The following is a 25,775-nucleotide window of genomic DNA, read 5'->3' on the forward strand; positions in this document are numbered from 1 at the left end:
TATCGTCAGCGCACAATAGGTATATTAAATGTATTCAATCGACGACCGAGGACTTTTTATACTTCTATTACATTTCTTCGTTATTTTGTCATATATTATCGTTTCCTTATTGAATATAAATGTTGCGCGTAACATTATAGTAAGAGGTACCGAGATGCAATTTGTGAATCTTCACTTATTCTAAATTTCTTTTTTTGTTGATAGTAAGAATTGTGTCTCGAGAAAATCAAGCCTGATACAAAAATATCTTTGTAAGTAAATTCCGCAAAAATGAAAAAAAGAATATTATACACATCAGAACAATTTTGAGTCTATACTCCAAATTTGCAAAAATACTAAATCGGAAAAAACACGAATTAAATCATTCTTATTATAATAGAAAAAAATAGCGAGGGAAATATGTGTGCACTGTAATTTTCATTCCATGAAAAAGTATTCCTATCTTCTCCAATTCTTTCAGACCTGGATGTGATATAAATATATATATATATAACAAAAGATTAATTATTTTGTTTAGAAATAAAGATTTATATATATATACAATTTCCGGCTTGCACATATACACTCAGCCTCTGGATTGCCGGAAATTTGAGCATTACTCGCGATGGAGGCGTTTTTATCCGCCTATATCACGTAGAACTGATATTATAAAATAATACAATCGTATATTACAAACCGTCTAAAATCAACGCGCTAAGTACTTTCTAAGATTTCACAAAATTAGAACCAAGACGTCTTACTTCCTACATATTCTGATAAAACAAAAATATAATCGTTCATCTATCTATTTCTCTTCCTCTCTTTCTCTCTCTCGCTCGCTCGCTTTCTCTCTCTCTCTCTCTCGCGCGCATTCTCTTTCTTTCTCACTTTACAATCTAACTGCGCGAGAATCGCACATATTGCTTGTTGTAAGTTTATTGCGGACCGCATATCCATATAAATCAATTTAAAATTTAAATAACATATCTTTTATACACAAATTTCCGCACATTCTGGCAGGATATGTGAATGAGGAAAAATTTAACGCCATTTCACTTTTTCGACATTTGATCAATTTCTAAATAGTGCAATTATCCTATAGATATTTTATGTATATACCGTAATTTTTTGAGTTTTGGTGTCAGCAATAATATACATATATAAATATATGTATATAATATATATACATATATATAAATATATATGTATATAATCTTATAGAACATAAGCGATAAATTATTATCATCCATACGCTAGAATCACGTCTATATAAAACGTCACACGCTAGACGAAAGTAGATAAAGTAGAGCACTTTCGGAAATTAATGTGTCGTAAGAAATTATTGGGAATTAGGAATATATTTTAAGTTACCCTGGGGGTCAATCATGTAATTTTACGTAAAACTTTTTACGCTTCAATCTTTCACTTTTCATTTTTCACTCATCGAAATTTCACATGAAACTTTTCACGCATAGCGTGTTTGAATGCGCTGGTTTCTAGGCCGGTATTCATAGTCCGTTTTTATTTCAACATAATTTATCTCCTGAAATAATAATCTATTCGACGAATAACATGGCCATACTTCTATTAAATTTCAAAGTACATTTATTAATTCCGTAGGTTTCCGCCTTTTCGCCACCACGGTTCACGTGAACAATTTCACATTTTCACGGTTGGGAGAGTTACATGATCGACTCCCAGATCAAACTAATGATATGAAATGTTCCAATATCGATATTAAAGATATACAATCGAAAGTGCTACTAAATATACATATAAGAATAGAAAATTTTTTTTTTATTTTTCCGCAGTCTTCCGAGTGTTCGTACAGCAGAACTCCTAATGCCGAATTAATTAAGCTGACTGATAATTAATTAATACTTTGATCCACGATTAATTACAACATTATGTAACTAATTTTTAACTTTGATTTTTTTTAATGTACAAATTGTATAATTGAAGATAACTACATTATTCTCCGATTAGAGAAATAATAAGTGACATACGCGAAGTATTTGTATAAGTAAGATCACAGGAAATTATAGATAATATTTGATCCAATATTGGTCGAATTTTTACAACGATATGTTAGAGTAATGGAGACGTTCGGAATTATCAAGGTTCCACTGTACAATCCTGATTCGATATTATTCTGATGATTTCATCGGCAATTAATCGAAACGGATTCTTTGGATTTCGCACTCAGTGCACACCTTTTTTATTTCCTAGCTTTTTTTTTAGTACTATTTAACTCGCGCGAACCGTGCAAGAGGAATCAAACGTAGCATTAAATATTATACCTTTCTAGGAAGTACATATTTTCTACGCACACGCACGCAAGTACACTGGTAACGGAAACGCTCTATTTGATTATAATTCGCTATTTTGCTTATGATTTCGTAAATCGACGTTACGCAATGAAATAAATGGCTTATGCTAAAGGAAATGAAAGAGCAGCGACGAGCGCAACTCGAGAATTAAAAGTATCTCTATTCAGTCAAATACAGGAGAGGATGCTTGTTTCGGCGAATGCTACTCGTACGATATAGGCATTCCACGATATTCAGTCGTGAAATCAATTTTTCAGATTCTTCGAAAAACCTGAAAAATTTATTCGGTCTAAGTTGTGATAATTATGCGCATACTGCATGTTGGACATTTTTTTTAAATGCTGATTTATGTTGATTTATGTTGAAGGCTAAATAAGTCAAAGGTATCTCGTGCATTTTAACTTGATATTCTTCGATCGAAAATACCTGTCGAAGAAAATTTCATATTTGAATCAGAAATCCTCGTGTAAATAATAATTTCTCTATTGTTGACAAAGCTAAACTTCGATTTTCATGCTTCGACTTTTAAACATTTATCCTCTCACTCGAAATTTTTCGAAGCTACGAGAGGAATTCTTATTAAAGGACTTGCTCTAATTCTTTATCTCGCAATCGCCTATACTTGCTAATCGCATTAAGAGGCAGGATAAGGATTAAATGACGATCGTTAAACATTATACTTGGTAATTAGATTAACGAGCAATGTCAAGTTCATCATTAGGAGACCGATCAGCGTGAATTAAAGGGAGGGCGTAAAATCGCCCAGATATTTTCACTCTTTGATCGAATCATTTGTGACCTCGTGTCATACTAGAGCAAGTTTAGGAATGAAACTTCGCGCTATGGAATAGATTGGAATAGAATAGAGTATCTATTTATAGAATTTGGGACGTATCCCTCAGGTAGAGTAAAATAAGTGTAAGAGTTTATAACGTTACAGCGAGTGACTCATTTGCTTTCTTTGGTCGTTGATCTGTACAGTGCGTGACTTCAACATTTATACGCGTAAAGATACTTCGAAATCTTGCCTCGATTTTCACTTAACGAACATCACCATCCCACGTATCAATTAGTATTATTAATAAAGGAATTCATCTTCCTTTTCGCATTTATAGACGGAAAGAACAATATTACTGAAGCAAGAAAATTTTGATTTGTTGGACTATCAAAATAATCAATGTAAAATTTTGAAGGCAATGCTGCAAAACGTTTTAACATTGTAATCACCAGTTTAAATGTTCTACATAATTTCTTTTTGGTGCAGATTCAAACAAAGTTATCTTCAGTATCTAGCTAAATTTTTAGATTTAACAAAACTGATCTTTCCGTGCATCGCTTCACGAAAATGGGAATGTCAAAAAGTAACAGTAATAGATGGTTTCGGACTCTACGCGTAAATTTCTATCTGCACTGTATCGAGTCATAACGTTGCCCCGAGGGTCCTATTTTATTCTTTTTCTCCACCGCGATATTCTTTCTCGGAGCAAGGGGCGTCTTCGGGGCGAGCTACTTGTTGCGGATGTGTAAAAGCTGATAAAAAAACGATTCGTTTTACCGGCTATGCTTAAAGGTAATAACGACTTTCCCGCTCTCGCCGTGAGAGAGAGGGTAGATATATACTTTTAGGCACTGAATCGCACAATTTTCCGCACCTAGGAATTCCCCTGGAGTGACACCGATGAACTAGTGCGAAGGAGGGGCGGGATTACACACAAGATTCAGGTTCGAGTTCACGCATCTTCGTTGTCCCGGCCGACATCATACTATCTGCTGCTTGAGCTTCACCAGATTCGTCGCGCCATAAAGCTTCATGTCCAACGGCGCGCTCGGCTCGTTCTTCTTCGTCTGTGTGTGCCAGGCTAGCACCTTGGTGCAATTGTCCGCCAGCAGTTGGGCGTCCCGTGGCTCAAACGGTGCCAAGCTCTTCAGGAACCCGTCCTCCTCGTATCCCGCGCGGAACGGCATGGTGGCGTTCGGCCGCTGATGCAGGAACTTGACGTTCACGGCGAATCCGGCCATGTCCACCGGGAACTTCCGTCCAGCTACCCAACCATCATAGAACCCTGCGAATTTTCCGTTCTTCAAGATCGGCGAGCTCAGCCCGAACTTGGTGCACAATCCCACCGGAAACATCGACACTGTTTTTGTCTTGCGAATCTGAACACAAGCATGTTAAAATCAATCTTTTAACAACAAATCTCAGATCTTTAGCGAAGTAAATACTTGTAACCGGTCGTACCTCGTCGAAAAGTTCAATATCATAAGTATTGTCGTCGTCGGCGAAGTAGAACACACCTTTTGTGGCGTTCGCCCTGATCCATTGTAAACCACGATTTCTGTTCGACACCCCTCGCGGCTTGGCGCCCTTTTTAAGCTTGTACTTCTCCGGCATCGGAGCTGCGGAAATATAATACACAAACCATTCATATATATCGAGAAAAATATCTTCTTCTCAGACCTCTGGCCTCCCTACTGAAAAAAATCATATCACAACGTTACATGATGAAATCATGTAATTAAAACATGTAAATCACGTAACGAATTGTTTCAAATCAGTACGTGATTTTTTAAAATAACATAATTTGAAAAATCACATAATATTAGAAATAATTTTATTTATCATGTGATTTTATAGTTGTCAAATTTTAAAGAATTGAATGATAGAAATGATTGATAGAAGAAAAAAAAACATATCTTGTGACTTTCAAATGTAATTTAAAAAAATTACGTACTGATTTGGAACAATTCATTACACGATTTATGTGTTTTAATTACATGATTTCATCATGTAACTATATGTGGCGTGATTTTTTCCAGTAGGGCTGTGTTACATCTCTCTCATATGCTTGTGGTGTACGTGCTGATTATTCAATTGAGCATATGGGACCTACAGTTTTAATGCCGATTCCGAACGGCGAATTTTTCGAAAGATATTTCTGCGACAAGGATATTCTCGGGAGGTTGCCGACCTTTTCCAAGAGGAGCATAAATATTTTGGTTCCTACTGGAATTGAACCTGGTATCTCTGGCATGATAGATCAGTGCGCTGTCTGTCATGTCACTCTCGCGCTTGAGAAAAATGTCTGAATGGATTAATTAAAACTCTGGTTGAAAATACGACGAATTAGAATTTTCTAGAATTTTTTAGTTGAGAAAACTGGAATTTTTTCTGATTGATATATAATGGTTCGCCAACCGGTTCGTTTTCAATCAGAATATTTTTCTTAGACCGATATTCATAGAAGATTCTTATATTTAAGATTGTCTTAAGTATAACCTTAATATAAGAAACCAATCAAAGGGTCGTATTAGCATCTTAAGACATTATTTAAGACAATTTTAAGATAAGAACTGTGAATACCATTCTTAGTATATTATTATATTGCATCAGCTATCATCTGTGATTTTGCAACAGATTTATATCTGAAAAATTCACTTACCGATTAAATGATCGAACTTCAAGCCCGTCCTTTCCAATAATGTGGTAACTTGCTTGGTAGCGACGGTAGCGTCTTCGATGACGAGCCAATGTATATTTTTGACCAGCATCAAGGTATGGGCCATCCTCGTGAGTTCGGGGATCTGTTCGGGTCTTCGATATGTGGGTGTGATGATGTATAGGGGTTCTTCGGACGATTCCTCGGAAGGAACCGACGGACGAGGCGTTACCGCCCTGTGTATCGCCATCGCCGAGGGTTGCGATTGCGGCGGAGACTTGAAATGATTTCTGGAGGCCACCGAGACATTTTCGCTTAACTGATTGATAAGTTCCTGCACGAGCATCGAGCTTATTTCCGGACTCAGGCCGTTCGTGATTTGTACTTGGTACACGGCGTATCGAATCTGCAAAAAAAGAACCATAACTCGTCTGATAAAGTACCGTGATAACAATTAATTGATATGTAACAATTAGATAACTAATCCATTGGATGTGTATTCAAAACACCCTATTCGCTGTTTGTAGGTAATTACATGATTAATCCAATAAATAGCAATATGTAATAAATAGCTTGTGCAGGTTGTCCGTTTAATTCGATTGCATCAGCTTATTATTCAATTTGTTCATTCTGTTATCGTCAATAAAACAAAATGCAGGCTGTCGTGGTTATGATATGTAATATAATATTTCGTAAGTAATTATTGGTTGTTTTCTACAACTACCAAAAGATGGTTATTAATTTCAATAGTTTATGTTATTGTAGCTCTGTATTCGTACTTTATAACGTTATATATTCAGTTTATATTTTTGTTACAACGTTTCGTAATCAAAGAGAGGAAATTCTTTGTAAGTTAAACCAATATGGTCAACCTATAGACATATTGTACACATCGATTGTAACATTCTTTTTGTACTTTTGTTATTCCAGATTCTAATTCATCTGTTAAACATTGTGGAAATATGTAGATAAATAAATAGGTAGATAAGTCCATTTTTTGGAAAATAATTTTTTGCGTATTCTTATATATCAATAAACATGTTGTGTGTTGTCAATATATTCATAAACTTATAATCTTATAAAAATAATATTGAATTACTTTGATTTCCATTTTTCTAATACTTTTTTTTATGAAAAAGAGGGAAATATACGTCAAATTGAGTGTATATGTACCCAATACGTTATGTTATTTTTTTAATATTACTTTTTTTTTATCTTCACAGCATTCATATATAAATATTTGAAAATGTCTCATATTTTTTATTAATATTTAGAAATGTTCTCTCTGTTGAATGTAATCACTAATTTCCAATTATGGACTCAACAAAAAATTAGAAAAAATCGCAAAGCTTAGTAGGGATTTATACGGTCCTATAATTACTTTAATAAATACTTTGGTAAGATGGGTTTCACTCTAAGAAAACAAATCTCGGTATATGGCATAATAAATATATTAATAATTATTTTTTACCATTTCCTCGGCGAGCCTTGGGGTTTCGCTATTATCCTCCTCACCGACCGGCAAATCCTCGGCAGCGTTCGCGGAAGTATCGGCATTGAAGACCGTTACTTGATCGAAAGTAATGCCGGTGGACAGGAGATATTGATAAAAGACTACGAAGATCCCTATCAAGGCGATCACTCCCATTTTCATGGACGGCTTCATTATACTGATGCCTGAGGTCACGAAAAAAAAAGGAACGTTCAGAAATAATAGTGAGAAAAAGAATAATATCTTAGCTTAATTGTGATTTTAACGGAGTGTGACACGATAAAAAAATAGGAAAACGGATGATTTTCGATTAAATATTTGAAAACGCGCATTAAGCTGTATTTAATGTTTTTAATCTCACTCGGAGAATGGGAGTGGAAGATGAATCGGGCTATAGATTAAAAATGTACCACATCTCAACTTGTTCCACCAACTTTCCTACTTGGCGGGAAGCAGTTACTCTCGCGTTCTATTCTCATATCTCCTACGGACTGTGAGTTTCCAATTTTAATCTGATTCACAGTTCAATCCCATTCCGGTAGAGATGGGGCACTCCATTCGCCGGGCATTAGCGTGTATAAATGTATATCATGCGAATTTTATACGCGTATAAAATGTAAATTTAATGGCGAACGAAACGAAATGCGAAGATTAACCGTTGGAGAGGTCCGTGAATTAAAACCCGATGTTACATTGAAACGCATTTTCCGCCTGTCCGTATTAAAAGCTCGGCGCGCGGATGATCTCGTTTCCGCGTGATCTCGAGCGGAAAACGTCGGAGCTGTCATAATAGCCCGCCGGGTGCAGAAGGTTGAAACAAAGATGTGCTCACTCACCCGAATGCTACATGTGTCTGCTGTTCCGTCGTTTCCTTTGCCTCTCCTGAATCGCGAACTGCTTCTTGCCCTGTCATAAAAGTAATTAGCTGCCGTAAATACTCGGATATCTCGTGAGGTTTTTACATCTATAGAGCGGTACGGTATGTAACCGCTGTAATATACATATATATATACATATATTACACTACTTTGCACTGATTAAAATTCTCGACGTGCGCGAATGAACCCTCGGATCACCGTCTGCGTATCGATAATCAGGATTAATTGCGGCCATCCGTGCGGATTTAATTATTATAATTCCGTGACACGCTTGGATCCGCTTTTGGCAAACATGCGCAAAGGTTCTCCCGGCCGGGCCGATTCTCAGTGCGATCGAAGGGACGATCCCGCTGAGGTTTAATTATTTTCGTGGGTCATGTGGCATTTCCCGAAGACCCGGATTCGCTCGGGGGGGGGTGGCGAGGGAGGAAGAAGAAGAAGAGGAAGAGGAGGGCGCAGGCGTAGCGACTAAGCCGATAGCGCGGTCGCCGGAAGAACATCCGTCAGGATCCCGCGGACTTTGGCGATAAAGCGATGCGACGTTTAAAGCGAAGGACCATCGGCCGTCGCTAACGAGCGACGATAACGTTCGAGATTTATTTAACGAACGAGACGTGAGATACGTGGGTGTTTGCGGCCATCCCCCCCGGGATGCGCGTGAAACCGGGGAATCCCATGGGCAGCGTCGTAATTTCCAGAGCCTTCCTGTCTTTCTATTCTAACAAAACTCGTCTCTCGCGACTTGGACTCTCGTATTCCGCGAGAAAGAGAGAAGTGCATCAATTGCCTAGCTACTATTTCTTCTCCCCCGATATCAAATGGCCGACATTAACGTCTGTCATTAATAACCATTGTCTTCCATTCGACGTGACGTATCGCCCCCTTGCGATTTTATAGCCTCTTTAGCGCGAAGAAACAATGGATGTTCAACAATGTTTACGACGTATGATAACGTGTTAGGAGTAACTCGTTTAATTCTTATCTCTGGTACTCTTCGGGGGATCCTTTCCGTGTGTTTAGTGCTGAATATATAAATTTATTTAAAAAGATATAGAGCACAGTTCTCTGAGCGGCATCTTGAAGGCATCCTTATGATGTATATAGACTTTGGATATCCTTTAAGACAGTTATTGTATGGAATAATTTTTCACAATTATAATATACACAAAGTACGAATGACGTGTGTTAAGTCATATTGAAGTGTATTAAGTATAACAACATATTAAAATGAGAGAACGAAATGCAATAGATAGTGTAATGAGAGGTGCGGAAATTGAAAAGGGATTTTTACATCGATAACAAGTAGAAAATTGTAGAAATAAAATAAAAAATGAGCAAGATCTCCAGCAACAGCATTGACGCGCCCGTCTTGTTTATAATTCGTGCAAATAATTCAATAAATGTTTTATTATTTAATTATGAACTATTTTTCACAATCCTTTCTGTCTTGAATATATAGTGTTGAATATATAAATTTGAGCTCTTTCTTTACCGCCCTTTTTCTATATTCATCACTTCGCTAAACGAAGAATGCGACAGTAAGTATACTCTTTGAGAGTTGATAATGACAGTCTTTTGAACATTACACGACATACCTCGAAAATGCTCCCTTTTCTAATTTATTTTCAACGCGTCGCTATCGCAACGTTCTTACGTAAGCAACGTCATACACAGGATGGCCGCTCTAAATTACACGACACCAAGAATTTAACGCCGTCTCTCCTATATCGTCCGTCACAAACTCGCTCTTTCTCGCCTTGCCTGGCGACGTCAGCAGCAGAAAAAAATAAAACCTCCACTGATAAGATTTACGTCTTTATCTTGCACAACGGAAAACGCGGTTTAGTAGCGAATAAAAATGGCGAAGGAAATGGTGGAAATTCACCAATTAAGAATCGATTCACGTCACGACGTTACTGATTGTATAGAATCAATTATTAATGTGAAACCAATCTGGCCATCTATTCGTCGCGCTTCGACATTACTCTGACATTTCATTGTAGAACTTGAATAGAATCTTCCTTACTACTATTCTAGGAATGTTGGAGTAATGTCGGAATGGATTGAATATTCATTTCGATGAAAAAAGATATCGCGAAATGTTTTCTTCTTTTTTACATTAATGATAAGAGATATTTAAAAATCTATTTAAATGTAAATGTCACTTCGCTTTCTTTCTCTCTTACTCGAAGTCCTTTCAAACTTATTTGACAATTTTCTGATAAGATTTCAGATTGTCTGAAAATTTCGAGTAACCGACGTGAAACGACTTTCCATCACCGTAATGATAGTTTTACCAAAAGAAACGTGAGGTACGCGAGAAAATGATTACCTTTCGCAACCAGCGGTAAAACGGTAAATCGAATTGGTAAATATTAGACATGCAGTCAGACGGAAAGAGCAAACAGTTAAATTTCGATTTAACTAAATGGCGGAAGGAGTGATGATCTGTCACTGATCGATCGACGTAATTAAGTACCGTGGCAAATGCGTTTAATTCAGCGTAATGTGGCTTCCTCCATAAATTATGAGGCGCCAATAAGGTTTCTTAAACGCATCTATTTTATAACGACACAATGCTTGATCGATACGAAAAAAAAAATTGTGAACGAATAGTCCAATATAATTGAAATTCGCAATATCGTTGATACAATAACAGGATTTACTCACATCGGTTATTTGAATTTCCGTCACCTGCGTGAAAATGTTTCATTGCCATTAATGGTATCCATTCAAATATGTGTCAAGTTTTTAAAAGACTTTTCTATTGTAAAGTACCAACAAGGTCTCAAAGTGACAAGTAGTACGCAGTAAAAGCGTATCGATTGTGCCATCTACATAGTTATAAAATAAGTGCCATTGTGTATTTATCGTAGTCGCACAGGAAGAGAACGATTTTGTTGAAGCATCAAAAATTTAGCGGGATAAATAAAAAACAGACCTTTTTATTTACAGAAAATAATTTTAACATAAAATAATTCTAGCAATCAATTTGAGTGTCCTACTTCAAAATTTTGATGGTCTAACAAAATTATTTTCGGATCTGTATCCAGCTAAATGTTTGGATGCTTCAGTAAAAATCGTTCTCTCGGTGCATAATATTTTTTAATTTAAATCTTGAATTACATTATCGCAAAATTCACGTATCATTTTCCAGAAGAGTAGTGTACAGTTTTGAAAATTAATATTAGTTTATTATTGATTTTAGCAAAAATAAATTGTCGTTGGTAATTACACTGTTCGCGATATGCAACTTTTCGTTGAAATGATAATTGGTTTACGAGGAAAATAATTAAATATGCAGATGTGTTGGAAATAGAATATATCATATATATTTTATTCAGCCTTAACGATTCCTTTTCGAGTATCCAACGTGACGATCGTCACGCAAGAAATTTCGGCACAATTGATCGGTCTCCGTTTAGAATTGTTTTCGATTGATTATTGGTCTCGTTGATTAATAATTGCAATGGCCGTCTTATTCACCAGAAATTTCGTATTGTTACGCAAGTTTTCGAAATCAGAGCTTCAATCGGATGTGACAGACATCATCGCGCCATGGGGAGTTGTATAAATTACTAATTAGAATGCGAGAAATGAGTGGCTCAGCTCGGGCATTCTTCTTGCTTCATTTCCATGCTTCATTTCCATACTTCGCTCGCATGAGAATTTCATGGCTGATCAGCTCGCACCAACTAATCGTGCCGCCAGATAATCTAGATAGGATCATCGGTTCCTAAATCTAAATCAGTTTACGAATCAGTGCGGCATTGATCAACGAGGCAATTTGTCGTCTGATTTAATCAGAGACGCGTTCATGTTATTGAACGTCCTTATATACTTATAGAATAATACTCTGGTTGTACTAACAAGAAGTACAAACGAAACGAACTCTGATTGTATAAATTAGAATTCTGGGGTTATCGTAATTGAATGTCTTGTTATCTCGACTAGAATTTAATTTAATTATAAATTTAATTATAAGCTGATTTGTATTTTGTGAATTTATCAGAATTCCAATGCAACAAGACTGTTTTCGGTGTGTTAATATAAAAACGAACAAAATGTTTCAGACTCGCATATATGGGGTGTACAATTTTAACTCCGATATCGAAATATCTAACTCTGATATTGAAAAATGTAAGATACGCAATTCCAAAGAGAAATATAAAATATGGAGAAATTCCAGGAAATCCGGATAAAGTAATATTTTTCGAATTCCGGCTGAAGAGTAATATTTTTCGCAAATAAAATTATTAACAGATTTTAAAATGGTTATTAGCATCAGGTTCTGAATATCTTTAAAAATTGTTTGTTGAAGACAGCCGTTACTTAAAAGAAAAAAAATAAATCGAGTAATCAATTTTCTTAGCAATATAATGATATGTTTTTGTGTATATGAACATCAATATTACTAAATTGCTTGTCAATTTAATTTGTGATATTACTATTGTGCTTTGTTAGGAATGCGTTTTAAGACTGAAAATTAAATTTGATGCACAATTTGCAGGATTAGATATATAAATATAAATTCACACAGAATTATTTAAGTACTAAAAAATCCAACTTGATTGTTTAGGGCTTTTATCTCCTAGTTGTTATGTATTCACATTTACTGCCTTAAAAGATACTTTGTTTAACATTACTTATATAAAGAATGTTTCAGACAAAAACTGTATGATCTGAAAGAGAATAAATAATAGTAAAACTTTCGGAAAAATCGATTTTTCAAAAATTAATTTTATCGTTATTTGTTCTCTTTTAGATTACACAACTTTTGTCTGGAACATTTTTTCATATCTTTTATATTTTTCAAGATATAATTCGATGTTAATGTTAAAATGGGACACTCTGTATAAAAAGTGACATTAATAGGGTAAAACATTTATATTTCGAATCAGTTCGGTAATCCTTACTTTACGTTTCGTGCAAAGGCTGTCCCGTTATTAAGATTAGGGGGTGAGCTTCTCTCGTCTCTCTCTCTCTCTCGCGCGCTATTAATGAGAAATGAGCTTAGTCAGCAAATCCCTCATTTGAATCCAAGTCACGATTATTACGCGGCGTTTTTTTTCCGTTGTTCAAGGTGCACGCGGCCAACGCAAATGGCGGTGTGTAATGAGATTGTGTTCACGTATCTCAGTAGAAACGCCGCGATATCGCCAGACCGCGCTTCCAACTTGGTCGGAACTTTTATATCGCGCACTTCCCACGGCACTTCACATCCTTCCAACTTCGATTAATTAAATCTCTGTGCTTTAGAGTCGAGGAACTGAACTAACCGAAATTTTAACGGCTTCGACAGGGACGCGAACATTCATTATCGAGTTAATGCTCCGAGTTCTCGCAGCCAATCTCGTTTGCATTAAACCGGAAAACTGACTTTACCTACACTAAGAAAAATGTTCTAATTGTACAACAAGAAGTACGAACGAAACGAACTTTAATCATATAAATCAAAATTCTGGTAATTGAATTTCTAGTTATCTCCCGACTGGAAAGTCGAATTTGATACATTGGAAAGAACAATTTTGCTAAAAAATATCTTAAAATTTAGCTAGATATAATACAAATCTGAAAATAATTTTGTTGAGCCACCGAAATAATTACATAGAACATTGAAGCATTGTTGACAATGCTGGAAAAAGTTTTGATATTCCTGCAACTAGTTTGAGCGTCCTACATAATTATTTTGATGGTTCAAACAAAATTATTTTCAGATCTGCATATCAAGCTAAATTTTTAAATATTACAGAAAAATTATTCTTTTCATGTAGATTTAATTATACAAAAAGAACGGATTTCCTAAGTACGTCAAAATTTAGTTAGAGGTACAGATATGAAAATAATTTTATTGAACCATTAAAATAATGTAATTATGTAGAAACGTTTCTGTTGAAAATGAAATTATGTAGAACATTTCGGCGTTGTTGACAATGCTGCAAACAGTTCTGATAGTCTAAAAATCAATTTGAGAATCCTAATTTGATGGTCCAAACAAAATTATTTTCAGATTTGCATCTAGCTAAGTTTATAAATAATGCAGCAAAATTGTAGATTTAATTATATGAAAAGAACGGTTTCGTTAAAGTATCTAAAAATTTAACATATACTGAGAGAAAAGTATATCGTATTTGTGACTATAATTACATGATAAAATAATTATGGTTATGAGCATCATTTTTATAATTATTATTGCTATAATGTTAGTAACAATAACCTTATATGTATATAGTTACAATATTTTATAGTATAATTTACTATATGCAAATATGATTTATGTGTAAGATAACAACATACAATTAGTTGAATGAATAAATATTACGATTGTTATAATCATAATTCAGTGTTTAAGTTACTATAATTCATATGGTTAAAATAATTATAAATTTAGTTGTCCCAAAAAATGACTATAAATTATAGTTAAATTTATGGTTATTTGAATTATTTTTTTCTCTCAGTATACAGATCTAAAAATAATTTTGTTTAGACCATCACAATAATTATGTAGAACGCTCAAGATGGTTGCCAGAATATCAAAAAATTTTTTTGTAACATATGCTCATCATGCTTGAGCGTCTTATATAATTATTTTGATAATCCAACAAAATTATTTTCAGATTTGTTATTCATCAAAAATTTTTAATATTTCAACAAAATTGTCTTTTCTTTTTATAAGCGTCTGATTTGTACTTTTCTAGTTAAATCTGCTGGAATTCCAATTTCCACAAGATTTTTTTCAATAGTTTATCTACCTTTCCAAGTCTCACGCGCATATTTAAACGCGTGATGCATCCGCTTATCGCGGTCTGCAACTTTGCGGTTTTATTGGTGTTTCACCTATCTTGCAAATCTCCACTAGCTGTACCTCGTACTGTCGGCGCAATTTCACTGTATTATTCTCTTACATGTAGAAACATGTACGTGCAAATCACGGAATCACATTTCTACAAGTAATATCTCGTGCTCGTTTCGAAACTATACGCGACCTTAAGAGTTACAAAACATGTGTGATTGTTGTTATCGAGAATTTCTTAATGTTAAATACTTGGAATACATTTGAGGTATATTTACTAAACTATCTACCATGCGCATAATTGCCCGTGCAATTTTCTCCAAGGCATAGGAATTAGCCTTGGAATACCGATTGCAATTTCATTCAACGTTCCAGCCCGTAAATGTGTCGCACGCGGCAGTCGCTATATATATATATTCAATCGTTTATACTAACCGGCTCGACTCGACGGAAACCGGAGCACGATAAATGCATCGATTAATGCAGCTTCCTTAACTAGAACCACTTATCACCCGTATATAGGCTTTCGCGTGCAATGTAGAGCTAGACAAATTAACGCACTCATTGTCATGGCGCTAATCAATTTTTCAGCACGCGCGGCTCGATCCGCCGCGCCGGGCGTATTTCTAATTGCTCGCAGCTAAAAAGAGGAGCACTCCGTTTTCGGAACCGGGTCTCTCCGAGGTATTTAATCAGGCCGCTCCGCTTCGTTTGGCACCTGACCCAGTTGACCCACGGGAGGTCTCGTGGAATCGGGCGGGACGATTGAAACGCGCATCTCGAGAACGTGTGTCTTAACGATGCCGTCCCATCAGAGTCACGCGACGGAGACGACAATGACGACAATGACGACAATGAGGCCGGTGAAGACGAGGACGAGGACGGCGAAACGGCGACGCAATCACGGCTGACTCGACACTGAAACGTTTCCTCCGGTTTCCTCCTACTCACGTGGCCACTTCTGTATAACGTCGTTCGTAACATGCCCCACTACGCTGTGATCGAAGGACTGATCGTCGTACGAGAAAGAGAGAGAGAGAGAGAGAGAGAGAGAGAGAGAAACGCGTGTCCCACGTGTGCGTGCTGCGCACGGTCCACGGAACCGATCACGTGAATCTATTAGCAGATTGCGGTAATTCGGCGCTCAGTAGCAGCGTAGTAGCACAATTTTCAGACTGGCGAACGCTTAACCCGCCGACTTGCCGACGTCGATTCACCTCGTTCGCGAGAGGTGAACTTAGCTACGCGAAGGATACACGGAAAGACAGTTTTTTGCTAAAATCTAAAAATTTAGGTACATGCAGATCTGAAGATAACCCTTCATAGGCTCACTGGATTTTTTTCGATCCAGACGAAATTTTACTCCCAAATTTCTTTTTTGGTTACCAATTTCAACTTTTATTTAATAAAGGTTTTAACATTTGAGTTAAATAACTATTTGGCAATGTAACAGAGATGTTGAGAAGTAATTCTGAATTTTTCTAGATTTTTTGAAAGCCTGGATCTTTTTCGATCCAGGCGAAATTTCACTCCCAAATTTATTGGTGCTAATTTCAATTTTTATTTAATAAAGGTTTTAACACTTGAGTTAAATAACTATTTGGCGATGTAACAGAGATGTTGAGAAGTAATTCTGAATTTTTCTAGATTTTTTGAAAGCCTGGATCTTTTTCGATCCAGGCGAAATTTTACTCCCAAATTTCTTGGTGCCAATTTCAATTTTTATTTAATAAAGGTTTTAACATTTGAGTTAAATAACTATTTGGCGATGTAACAGAGATGTTGAAGAGTCATTCTGAATTTTTCTAGATTTTTTGAAAGCCTAGACGATAAAAAATTTGTTCTGAACAAAAAGACTCAGTGTGTCTACAAAAATATCTATGCTTACGAGAGGATAATTTTGTTTTGCCCATCGAAGTAATTATATAGAATGTTAAACTAGTGGCTAGAACGTTGAAAACTTTTTGCAGTTCGTGCTTCGCTACATAATTGGGTTGGCTAAAAAGTCTTCTCGCTTTTTACTTGTACTGATTTCGACACTCGATTTAGATATTCTAAATTCTACTGCGATAGGTATTTTAAGTGGTGCGGTGCAGATTATTTTCGATCAAGGTCTCGATTCGCTCATCATCCACTGTACTTGGTCTACCAGAGCGTGGCTCGTCTTCAACGGTGAAATTCTCACCACAGAACTTTCCAAACCAAAATTGGCACATGCGATGATTCACACTATCCTCTCATTGCACGCGTCTTTTTTCGGGTTTTGCACTGGTTTTACTTTTATGGTAGTAATATAGTATAATGTGGCGAAAACGTGTCTTTTGATCTTCCATTTTTAACATCTTCCAGTTTTCCTTTATAACAAACTTTTAAACTCTATCGATCTCGATACTTTTTTATTATAAGGCAAAATTGTTTTCAAATATGTATCTAGTTAAATTTTATAATACTTCGACAAAACTGTTTTTTCCGTAAAATAACCAGGTTAGGTAAACGTCGCTCCTAATTAGAATTATCGGGAATAAGAAAAACCGGAGACGCGAAATTTGCACAAAGTACACGATTTTTCCATCGCGCATGATATTTATATCTGGTTGCTGTGCGGAGCTTCGTAAAAATATAAATGGCATATATTATTCCCTGTAGTCCATTCGCGACTACAAACGCAGAATATTTCCGAGCGTCGCGTTTTACAATAAAATCCAGATCGAAGCCGGACATCTTCGGAGAACTTGACGAATAATACATGCGACCTGCTCGCATACATCAATGTTTCCAATCTTTCCGATGTGAATTAGCCCGATGTGAATGTCAAAAATACGACCGCCTACGTACAACACTATTAATATAGGAAGTATGTCAAACAGCGATGTATGAATTATTTAACCCAGGAATTTTATTTTAGGAATTATTTCTATATTGATATATTTCTTCTCTCTAAAAGTTTGATCGAAGAATATGACTACTAATACCCATTGGGCATATCTGTAAAAATAGTTTGAAAGTATTTCAGGACGTCCCTCGTGACATTACTGTCGAGCTTTTTATCGGTTCTGTCAAACGTACATATATCACTTACGTTTCTACAAGTGCACGTCGTCGGCAAATAAAGCAAATATATATATAGGAATAACTCCCTGCGTCTTTATTCTACAAAGCAAGCTTTACTTCATCCAATGTCAAGCTCGCTCCGGCATTCTCTTTGCGCGAAAGACATACGTGAAATATTACGTGCGAGAAATGTCGCAACGTACGTAAATATACGTCGCGTAAAGTTTTCGCGTATCGAATCGCGAAGTGTGCGCGAAATCGTGCGTTCCTCACGTTGCGGACGCGTTAAAAACGCATTGTCAGCGATCTCAGTTGAGCGCGGAATATCGCGCGACACAAATAGCCTCCGGTGGGAGCAATTTTCGTCGTGGCCGAAACGCGATTAGACGCAACGCGCGCGGTTAATCTACCGGAATCGCGCGGAAAAACTCATAAATTCCTCCTATTATTAATCTTCCAATTAGCCCTATAAATGCGCGACATGCCCCGGCAAATGTATTCCGCCCGCGTTTTGCGTTACGACGTTATCGGATAGCGTTGTAACTTGCATTCGTGTTGGCTCGGAAGCTTACGCTAGCGGCGAAAATGATACGATACTGTGCATGGCGGCACGTGCTCGCGATTGCCGGCATATGAAAGAGAAAGAGAAGCAGAGAGAGAGAGAGAGAGAGAGGCATACAACGTATACCTAGTTGTATAATGATCAATAACAAGAGGCAGCAGAAGTGAGGCAGTGGTCGATGGCGAAGGACGATGAGAGACCGTTCCCGAATAGATATAAGGCGCCGAGTTTATAGTTCGATGGGCAATCGAGTTCTTACCTGGTGTGACCCGAATAAGTAATTAGCTGGAATGTAAAATCACCTTCGTCACCGATCGCGATTGATTGATTAAATGTTAACAACTCAACATGAGGAAATCAGGGTTGTCACCTAAAAGGGTTGTATTCCTAACATTTTATAACTTTTCCCCGATTTTTAGATAATATTTCATCATCTTCCCTGATGCTTTCAACAATATTTTGAGAGTTTTTGTATTTTTGCCTTGATTTGGAAATCGTCAAATATTGTATTTTGCTGAATAATTTAACGTAGCAATGTAAATTACTGTTCTTTCAAAGGTACTGTGGGTCTTTTTTGTTCAAATTTTTTTTCTATTAAGCTTTCAAAAAATGCAAAAGAATTCAGGATTACTTTTCAGTATTCCTGCTACGTTGTCACACAAATAGTTATTTAACTTAAATATTAAAACTTTCATTTAATAAAAATTGAAATTCGTGCCACAAGAAATCTGAGAACGAAATTTCGCCTGGATAAAAAAAGACCCTCAGGGCGTCTACGATATTAACGTTGTTGATATTGCTCGCATTTAAGTTTGGTTATTAAGTTGATAATATTCCAAAACTGAATATGTATGATGTGTACGCATTTTAAACTTCTTTAAAAAGAGAATTTTTATTTTTCGAAAATTTTACAAAATTCCCTTGCTTTTCTCTGATTTCTCTCACTTTTCTCTGTGTCTTCAATTTTCCTCACGTTTCCCCAATTTCCCTGAGTTTCAATTTTATGGCAAGTCCAGAGCTACTACGATTCCTTGTAGTAGCCCTAATTTCCTCATATTAAGTTGTTAAACATGAGAAATTCAAATTGTATTTAAATTGCTGGTTAAATATTAATTACTCCTGCCGCAAAAGACAACCCGAGGCGGCGGTTTAATTTCATTAAAATTTCCGGTATCACGAGGGGTCGAGCTCAAGTGGATGGTAAATATCTGAATCGTATCAACATACGCACTGTGAACATTGTGCATGTAGGCAGCTTTACACAGCAATGTTAACAAACGGATGCTAATGAACGGGGATGTATCTGATCATTACGTTCGTTTGAAATACAAAGTATTCGAAACGTTATTATGTCTGCAGTATTTACTCGATAATCATCCGGAAGAAAGTTTTAATGTCAGTTGGCTTCAAGCGCAAAATATCGTTGACATTTCCGGAGTACGTAGCTATATATATACTAAAAGTTACAGAGGAAGAGTCCTGATCTGAATAAAAATCACGCGAATACAACATGACATTTCAATACTACCTAATCCGTTTCTTTTTTTTTCCCGAGGTAATTCCCTACTGTGTAAACAACGATCGTGTCGCAGACGATGCGGCGATGGATACAGCGCGGAAGTTTGATCGATTCGCATTCAAGCCGGGCGAATTTCGGGGTGAATATTTGCGCAAGCTACCCCCTTCAGTTCTGCATTTGCTTCCCGAGCACGTTGCCGGTCCAGACGGGATTCTCGAAGGCGCAATCTCGCGAGGTCGTGTAATTTGTAACGCAACTTTCGGTAACGGGGTCCAACAACTAATAAGAAGTTCTTTCCCGCCGACCGGTGTGCACGCTATAGCCACCTATGGCGCCCTTTGATTTGGAGGGCACATGGCCACCCTGCTGCTAGCTGGTCGATAACCGCTCGGCAGACACCATGTGATTCTCTCTCTTTCCCTTCTCCCTCTTTCAGTTTTGATACCCCTTTACCTTCCCTCAATACCTCTTACCTACAGCGACCCATGGGCGTCGGCAGAATTTTTCACGTGAACGATAAAATAAGATAGTAATAGTTGCTAAATAAGTGCAACAAATAAATAAATTGACCACTTATAATACGCCTTAATTATAGACTTTTTCCTGTTCGCAACTCTGACTTCTGCAATAACTAGATGACCATGCAACATATGTATCAAGCGCTGTTTATACGCTTTGTTATATTTATGTATTAGTAATAGCTTGTATTTTTGTATTTGCATTGATAAGGACCGAAATCATTGGTCGAAACGTATAATACGTATACACGTTTGTTAAATGTTAATAAAAATTTCTTTGCGCACCGTTAACCACCGTTGGCTCTTAATTGGCAATTTTTGTTTCTTTTTTACATTAAATAAAATGTATTATTTCATGTTTCATGAAAAGAGATAGATATGTACACGGGAAAGCAATAACGAGACATTATAGTCTTTTAGTTACATGGAAAGAACGATTTAGTTCAAATATCTACAAATTTAGCTATTGATACAGATCTAAAAATAATTTCGTTGAACTACAAATAATTACTCAGGGTTGCCACAGACCTGGAAAACCGGAAAAACCGGGGAAAGAGAGTCAGAGAAATTGAAATTCAGGGGAAAATAGTCTGGAATTTTGAAATTTGTTCACAATTTCCTTAAACTGCTCCTATTCCAGATAATTGTTATAATTTTTTAATATTATATCTGATGTTTATAGTGAAATATACGTTCAAAACTTGCAGACTTTAAACGATTTTAATAAAATAATTAAATTTTATATTTTATTCAGTATTTTTATTTGATCACCCTTTTTCGCAACTGTATTCTATTTTCCAATACTAATTTATTTTTTGTTGGCTTGAATTTGCACCCCCAGGGGCTTTAAAATTTTAATATGCCACTAAGTCTGCGTTGTTTTTAATAATATAGCTTTCCTACAACTCTTTTAATGCGTTAAAATTTACATATTTTACATATTGGAAAGTTTTCCATTCTCATCTGGAAAAGTCAAGGAATTAAAAAATTTATTTTCTGTGGCAACCCTGCTAAATTAGGAATCTCAAGCATGATGAGCTGCCAAAAATTCTGATATTTTAGCAACCAGCTTAAGCGTAATTTTTTCGATAGTTTAATAAAATTATTTTCAGATCTGTATCTAGCTAAATTTTTTATTACTTTACTAAAAAAATATTATATACTTCAAAACATCAGTAAAATCGAAGCAAAATTGCCGTCATGATTTTCAATGTATTTTTTCACTCGGAGAAAGATTTATCGGCTTCCCCTCTTTCAAAGAACGCGAGAAGGAGAGAGCTTTTCTTACTTTATTTTATCAAGATTTAATGGAAAAACGGTAAATTTTTTTGCACCAATCCAGTTTAAGTACACAATGACGTGTAACCATACACGTAACTTGCAATTAAATCACGAATCGTACGAACCACGAAGTGAAGATAATTAGCGGTAGCAACGTAATAATTAAGTAAAACGTGCAATAATGTGGAGTGTGAGACGGCAATTGACGGAAGAAAACGAGGGTAATGGGAAGAGCGGATGTTAACGCATCAGGGTACTTGAATGGGAGAAACTTCGACATGCTTGAATAGCAGGAACTTGGTTTAAACACGTTTATGCGCGTTATCGATTAGAGCACCTGTGGTCTGTCTAACAAAATAGCGCCTTTTAATGAAACTTTTTTCTACTCCTCGCCTTGAACGGCCGGAGAAGGTTGTAAGGTGCATCCCCTTGGATTCCGCTCATGGCGCCCATGTGTCTCCCTATCCTTTCCTTCCCTTCTACCTTCTCTCTCTCTCTCTCTCTCTCTCTCTCTCTCTCTCTCTCTCTCTCCCTACCATTCTCCATCCATTTTCGTCCGTCCTACCTCCGTCGTCATATTGATCGTGACTTATAATACCAACGTATGATGTATAATATTGTAAATCGGATATCTCGCCTGCTATCTCTCGACAGAGCTTTCTGTGACCGATCTCTCACGGGACGGACGCTGGAGATTACGTGGGATTATCAATAAGGAACAGTTGGCATAGTGCCTGCAAACGTGTACTCGGATAAGCCAACTTGCGATCGATCAAGGTCGTGGTCGATTGCATCCGTCCGACAGAACGTTCGATCGAAAGTCGCCACCGCATTTTCTTTCACGTTGTTATCTCTTCTATGGAAAAAAAAAATCACCGATCATATACCATAAACGCATCAAATCAATGTTGAATGATACTTATCGAAGTACATTTTGGCGAAGTGAAGAGGTCTGCAGATTAATAATGATAAAATATTGTTTACTTCACATACATTACATAGATCAGGCTATATTACATGTATTTTTGTAATTCAATTCGTTCAATCCAATCCAATTGCTCTTCAATACCCATCGCGCCAGAGTACGTGAGTTCGTTCTTACGTAACGCCTGTAATTTCCTTGGGGAATTCTTCCTTCAGATTTTCATGACCTACTCTACTGTTTGTCGCAAAGGAAAAACGATCAATCTCCACTTTTCATTAATTGCGATTATAGAAAGAGTTCTCACCCGCCTCGCCTAACTCTCACCCTTATCTATCCCCTCATAAATCTCTAGTTCAAATGAACCAAATCGCCACGTCCAATGGCAATTTATTCGTTCTTCTTAGGACACCTCAGGCGATGTCCTTACCGGCGCTCTCCAGGACTTCCCGATAAGTTAAGCCGGCTAAATACATTTCCACTTCCTTTATTGACCTTCCGGTATCACCCACCCCCCGGCAACCCCACTCTAAGTAATCGGCACCACGTAAAGGTAGCGCTACGGTCGCGGTTGAAGACCATTCACCACCGCAAACGGATTTGGATGGATATTAAAGGTTCCAAACGGTTGGTATCGAACGCGATCGCCAAACGCACCAGTTGTCATCCCCATTAATCCTCATATCGAGCCCCATCCTCTCGGGTTTGAAATATCTAGCTGGGACAATTCGTTCTTGGAAACTGTGGTTGAGGTTAAGCCATTGGATCATTAATCCAAATGAATCCCGGCAATCTGTCGGAGTAATCAACCCCGGAACGTAAGACGTTGGCACGCATCTATCTACCTTTAATAACGTTTTTCTTAAATGATCTTCTTTTTTACACGAGAAGATACCGAGTTTCCACCTAAATTAAACGTCGGAATATTGCTAAATAAATACAGTCGTACGAATCTCGAGCTGCAACGTAACATGGAACACGTCTTAAATAATTGCAACAAAAACTTGAGCGTACGGAGGACTAAACGTGACGTGGTCTGTGAAACAATGAAACAATATCGAGCGTAACATGCACATCTGCATTCGGCGAGACGTGAACGCCGTGCTCTGTCTCCGCGAAATGCAGCGCGCAAATCCGCCAGTCTCTCTGCGCGCGTTAATCTCGAGCAGATGTTGCTCAGCTTTAACCCGCATTCCGCGTCGACCTGCTCATCTGCCAGATGATATGCACCCCATGGAGTAAAGTCGCGAATCGTAAAATAGCGGTTCCCAGGGAGAAAAAAAAATGGAGCATCGCGGTAAGAGTCTAGAAGCAGTGAAAAGCACAAGTAATAGGAACAGGGAATAACAGATTTCCCATATACCGCAAATCTCCCAGGGACGTCCTACAATATCCTAATGACGTTCTCAGAACATTCCTCGAATAAAGTGTGCCGTATGAGTTCAATCTATCAATATTTAATGAAAACGGTTTCCAGTAGGTTGCAATTTACTATTCCCTGTGCTCCTCATTTCTTCCAAGGTCCTAAAAGGGACGATATACAGTCACGGGGGGTGCAAGTCTCAATGAGCTCGTCTCGCGTGATGAATTTTCGCTTTTCGCGGTACGGAAACTCGTACGATACGACGACAATGTAACGACAGCATTGCGGTACTCACCATAGTAACGAGGGTGTCCGTTCGCCGACCGCCTTTCGCCGTCGAGCCAGCCCGTCGATCGGCAACCGCGACAGTCACCACACTGCGGAGGAAAGCGCACTGCTAGGGGAACGCTACCGCTGCTGCCGCCGCTGCTGCTTGCTATCGCGGCCACCGCTGCTGCTGTTGCTGGTGCATCCTGAAAAAGCGGGAGGGGGCAAATCCACCGACGTTCCATGCTGCGGCATGCGAAATTCGCGCATGTACCCTGGATGGCAAAGGCGCCGAGCCGTGCCGCGCAGCCGACTAGATATATGTTATCGCGTATACACACGCATAGATACAAACGCGCGCGCGCGCGCGCGCGCACGCCCGACATTTCGGCCGGCCCGTTCGCCGTCGCTGGCTGATCGAAAGAGCTGCTCCTGACCCTTCGTCCGCGTACGGACGCTCGCTACCTTAGTCCTTTAGTTCCGTATACACGGGGGTGTTCCATTTAGAGCTCCACGGTTAATCTCCTCCCTGCGCATTACTGCAAATCCCGAAGCGACACGCTGACGCTATTAGGAAATTGTATTCTTGAAATCTTCTACGTGGACAGGATTTTATCGTATATGATTTTCCATAGTCCAATGGATCTAGTATCAGATCTAGTATCTTGTTTTCGGATATAGTATCTATCTAATTTACTTAAACATTTAGCTAGATACTGACCTGATAACATTTTTGTTGGATTACGAAAATAATTATGCAAGACACTTAAACTGGTTACTAAAATGTCCAAACTTTTTACAGCATTGCTTATCTTGTTTGAAACTCCTGCGTAATTATTTTGATGGTCCAACAAAATTATTTTCAGATCTGTAGCTAGCTAAATTTTCAGACAGTTCATTGCAGTAAAAGCGTTCTTTCCATATATTACGAAATTCTTCGATAAAAGAAAAAATACAAAAATTAATTGTGTGATACAAGTATAAAGATGTTTCATTTCTGGATCGCTAAGAATTGATTTGTTGCGAGACCGGTTTGAGATTTTGTCGAAAAAGAGAAACGATTTAAAAAATTGTTTTAAATAATTCCTTTTGTTTAAAAAAATCAATTTTTCGCAAAAAGAATACAATAGCTCTTTTCGGTTGGAAGATTCGAATTCCGATTTTTTTTTTTTTTTTTTAAGAGTCCGAATATCCTTTAGAAAGCTGCATTTTGAAAGAATATGGAAGTATAAATGTTAGAATGAATGAATGTTGGAATCAGGATGAAAAGCTTCAAGATCGATTTATTCGTCATTAATCATTTCGCAGAAAAGAGATAACGTCTCAATAATATAACAGATGAATGCAGTTCTCAATACATATATTTGTTGTTTCGTATATTGG

General features: G+C 37.3%; 1 protein-coding gene across 4 annotated transcripts; it reads right to left on the reverse strand.

Annotated features, from left to right (window-relative positions):
• Positions 1–178: 178 nt before the first annotated feature.
• On the reverse strand, positions 179–24,571 carry GlcAT-P (Glucuronyltransferase P). Of its 4 annotated transcripts, none has more exons than XM_018522799.1 (6): positions 24,421–24,571; positions 8,075–8,144; positions 7,218–7,423; positions 5,750–6,152; positions 4,549–4,706; positions 179–4,466 (listed from the first exon to the last, which is right to left on the reverse strand). In XM_018522799.1, the coding sequence occupies exons 3-6, from the start codon at positions 7,410–7,412 to the stop codon at positions 4,068–4,070; spliced, it is 1,155 nt and encodes a 384-aa protein (XP_018378301.1). In that variant the 5' UTR covers positions 7,413–7,423; positions 8,075–8,144; positions 24,421–24,571; the 3' UTR covers positions 179–4,067. The 4 variants fall into 4 exon arrangements, with proteins under 4 accessions (XP_018378301.1, XP_018378304.1, XP_018378303.1 ...); XM_018522802.1 differs by lacking the exon at positions 24,421–24,571 and adding an exon at positions 22,178–22,564; XM_018522801.1 differs by lacking the exon at positions 24,421–24,571 and adding an exon at positions 15,345–15,834.
• Between the last annotated feature and the right edge of the window lie 1,204 nt (positions 24,572–25,775).

The sequence above is a fragment of the Trachymyrmex cornetzi genome, unplaced genomic scaffold (genome assembly GCF_001594075.2).
Source record: "Trachymyrmex cornetzi isolate Tcor2-1 unplaced genomic scaffold, Tcor1.1 scaffold138, whole genome shotgun sequence".
NCBI lineage: Eukaryota > Metazoa > Arthropoda > Insecta > Hymenoptera > Formicidae > Trachymyrmex > Trachymyrmex cornetzi.

Excerpts from the sequence above, each read along its gene's own strand:
- GlcAT-P (XM_018522799.1), bottom strand. The coding sequence starts at position 7,412 with ATGAAGCCGTCCATGAAAATGGGAGTGATCGCCTTGATAGGGATCTTC. Across the intron at positions 6,153-7,217 it reads CAAGGCTCGCCGAGGAAATG|ATTCGATACGCCGTGTACCA; the intron begins GTAAAAAATAAT and ends CTTTTTTTGCAG. Across the intron at positions 4,707-5,749 it reads GAAGTTCGATCATTTAATCG|CTCCGATGCCGGAGAAGTAC; the intron begins GTAAGTGAATTT and ends ATATTTCCGCAG.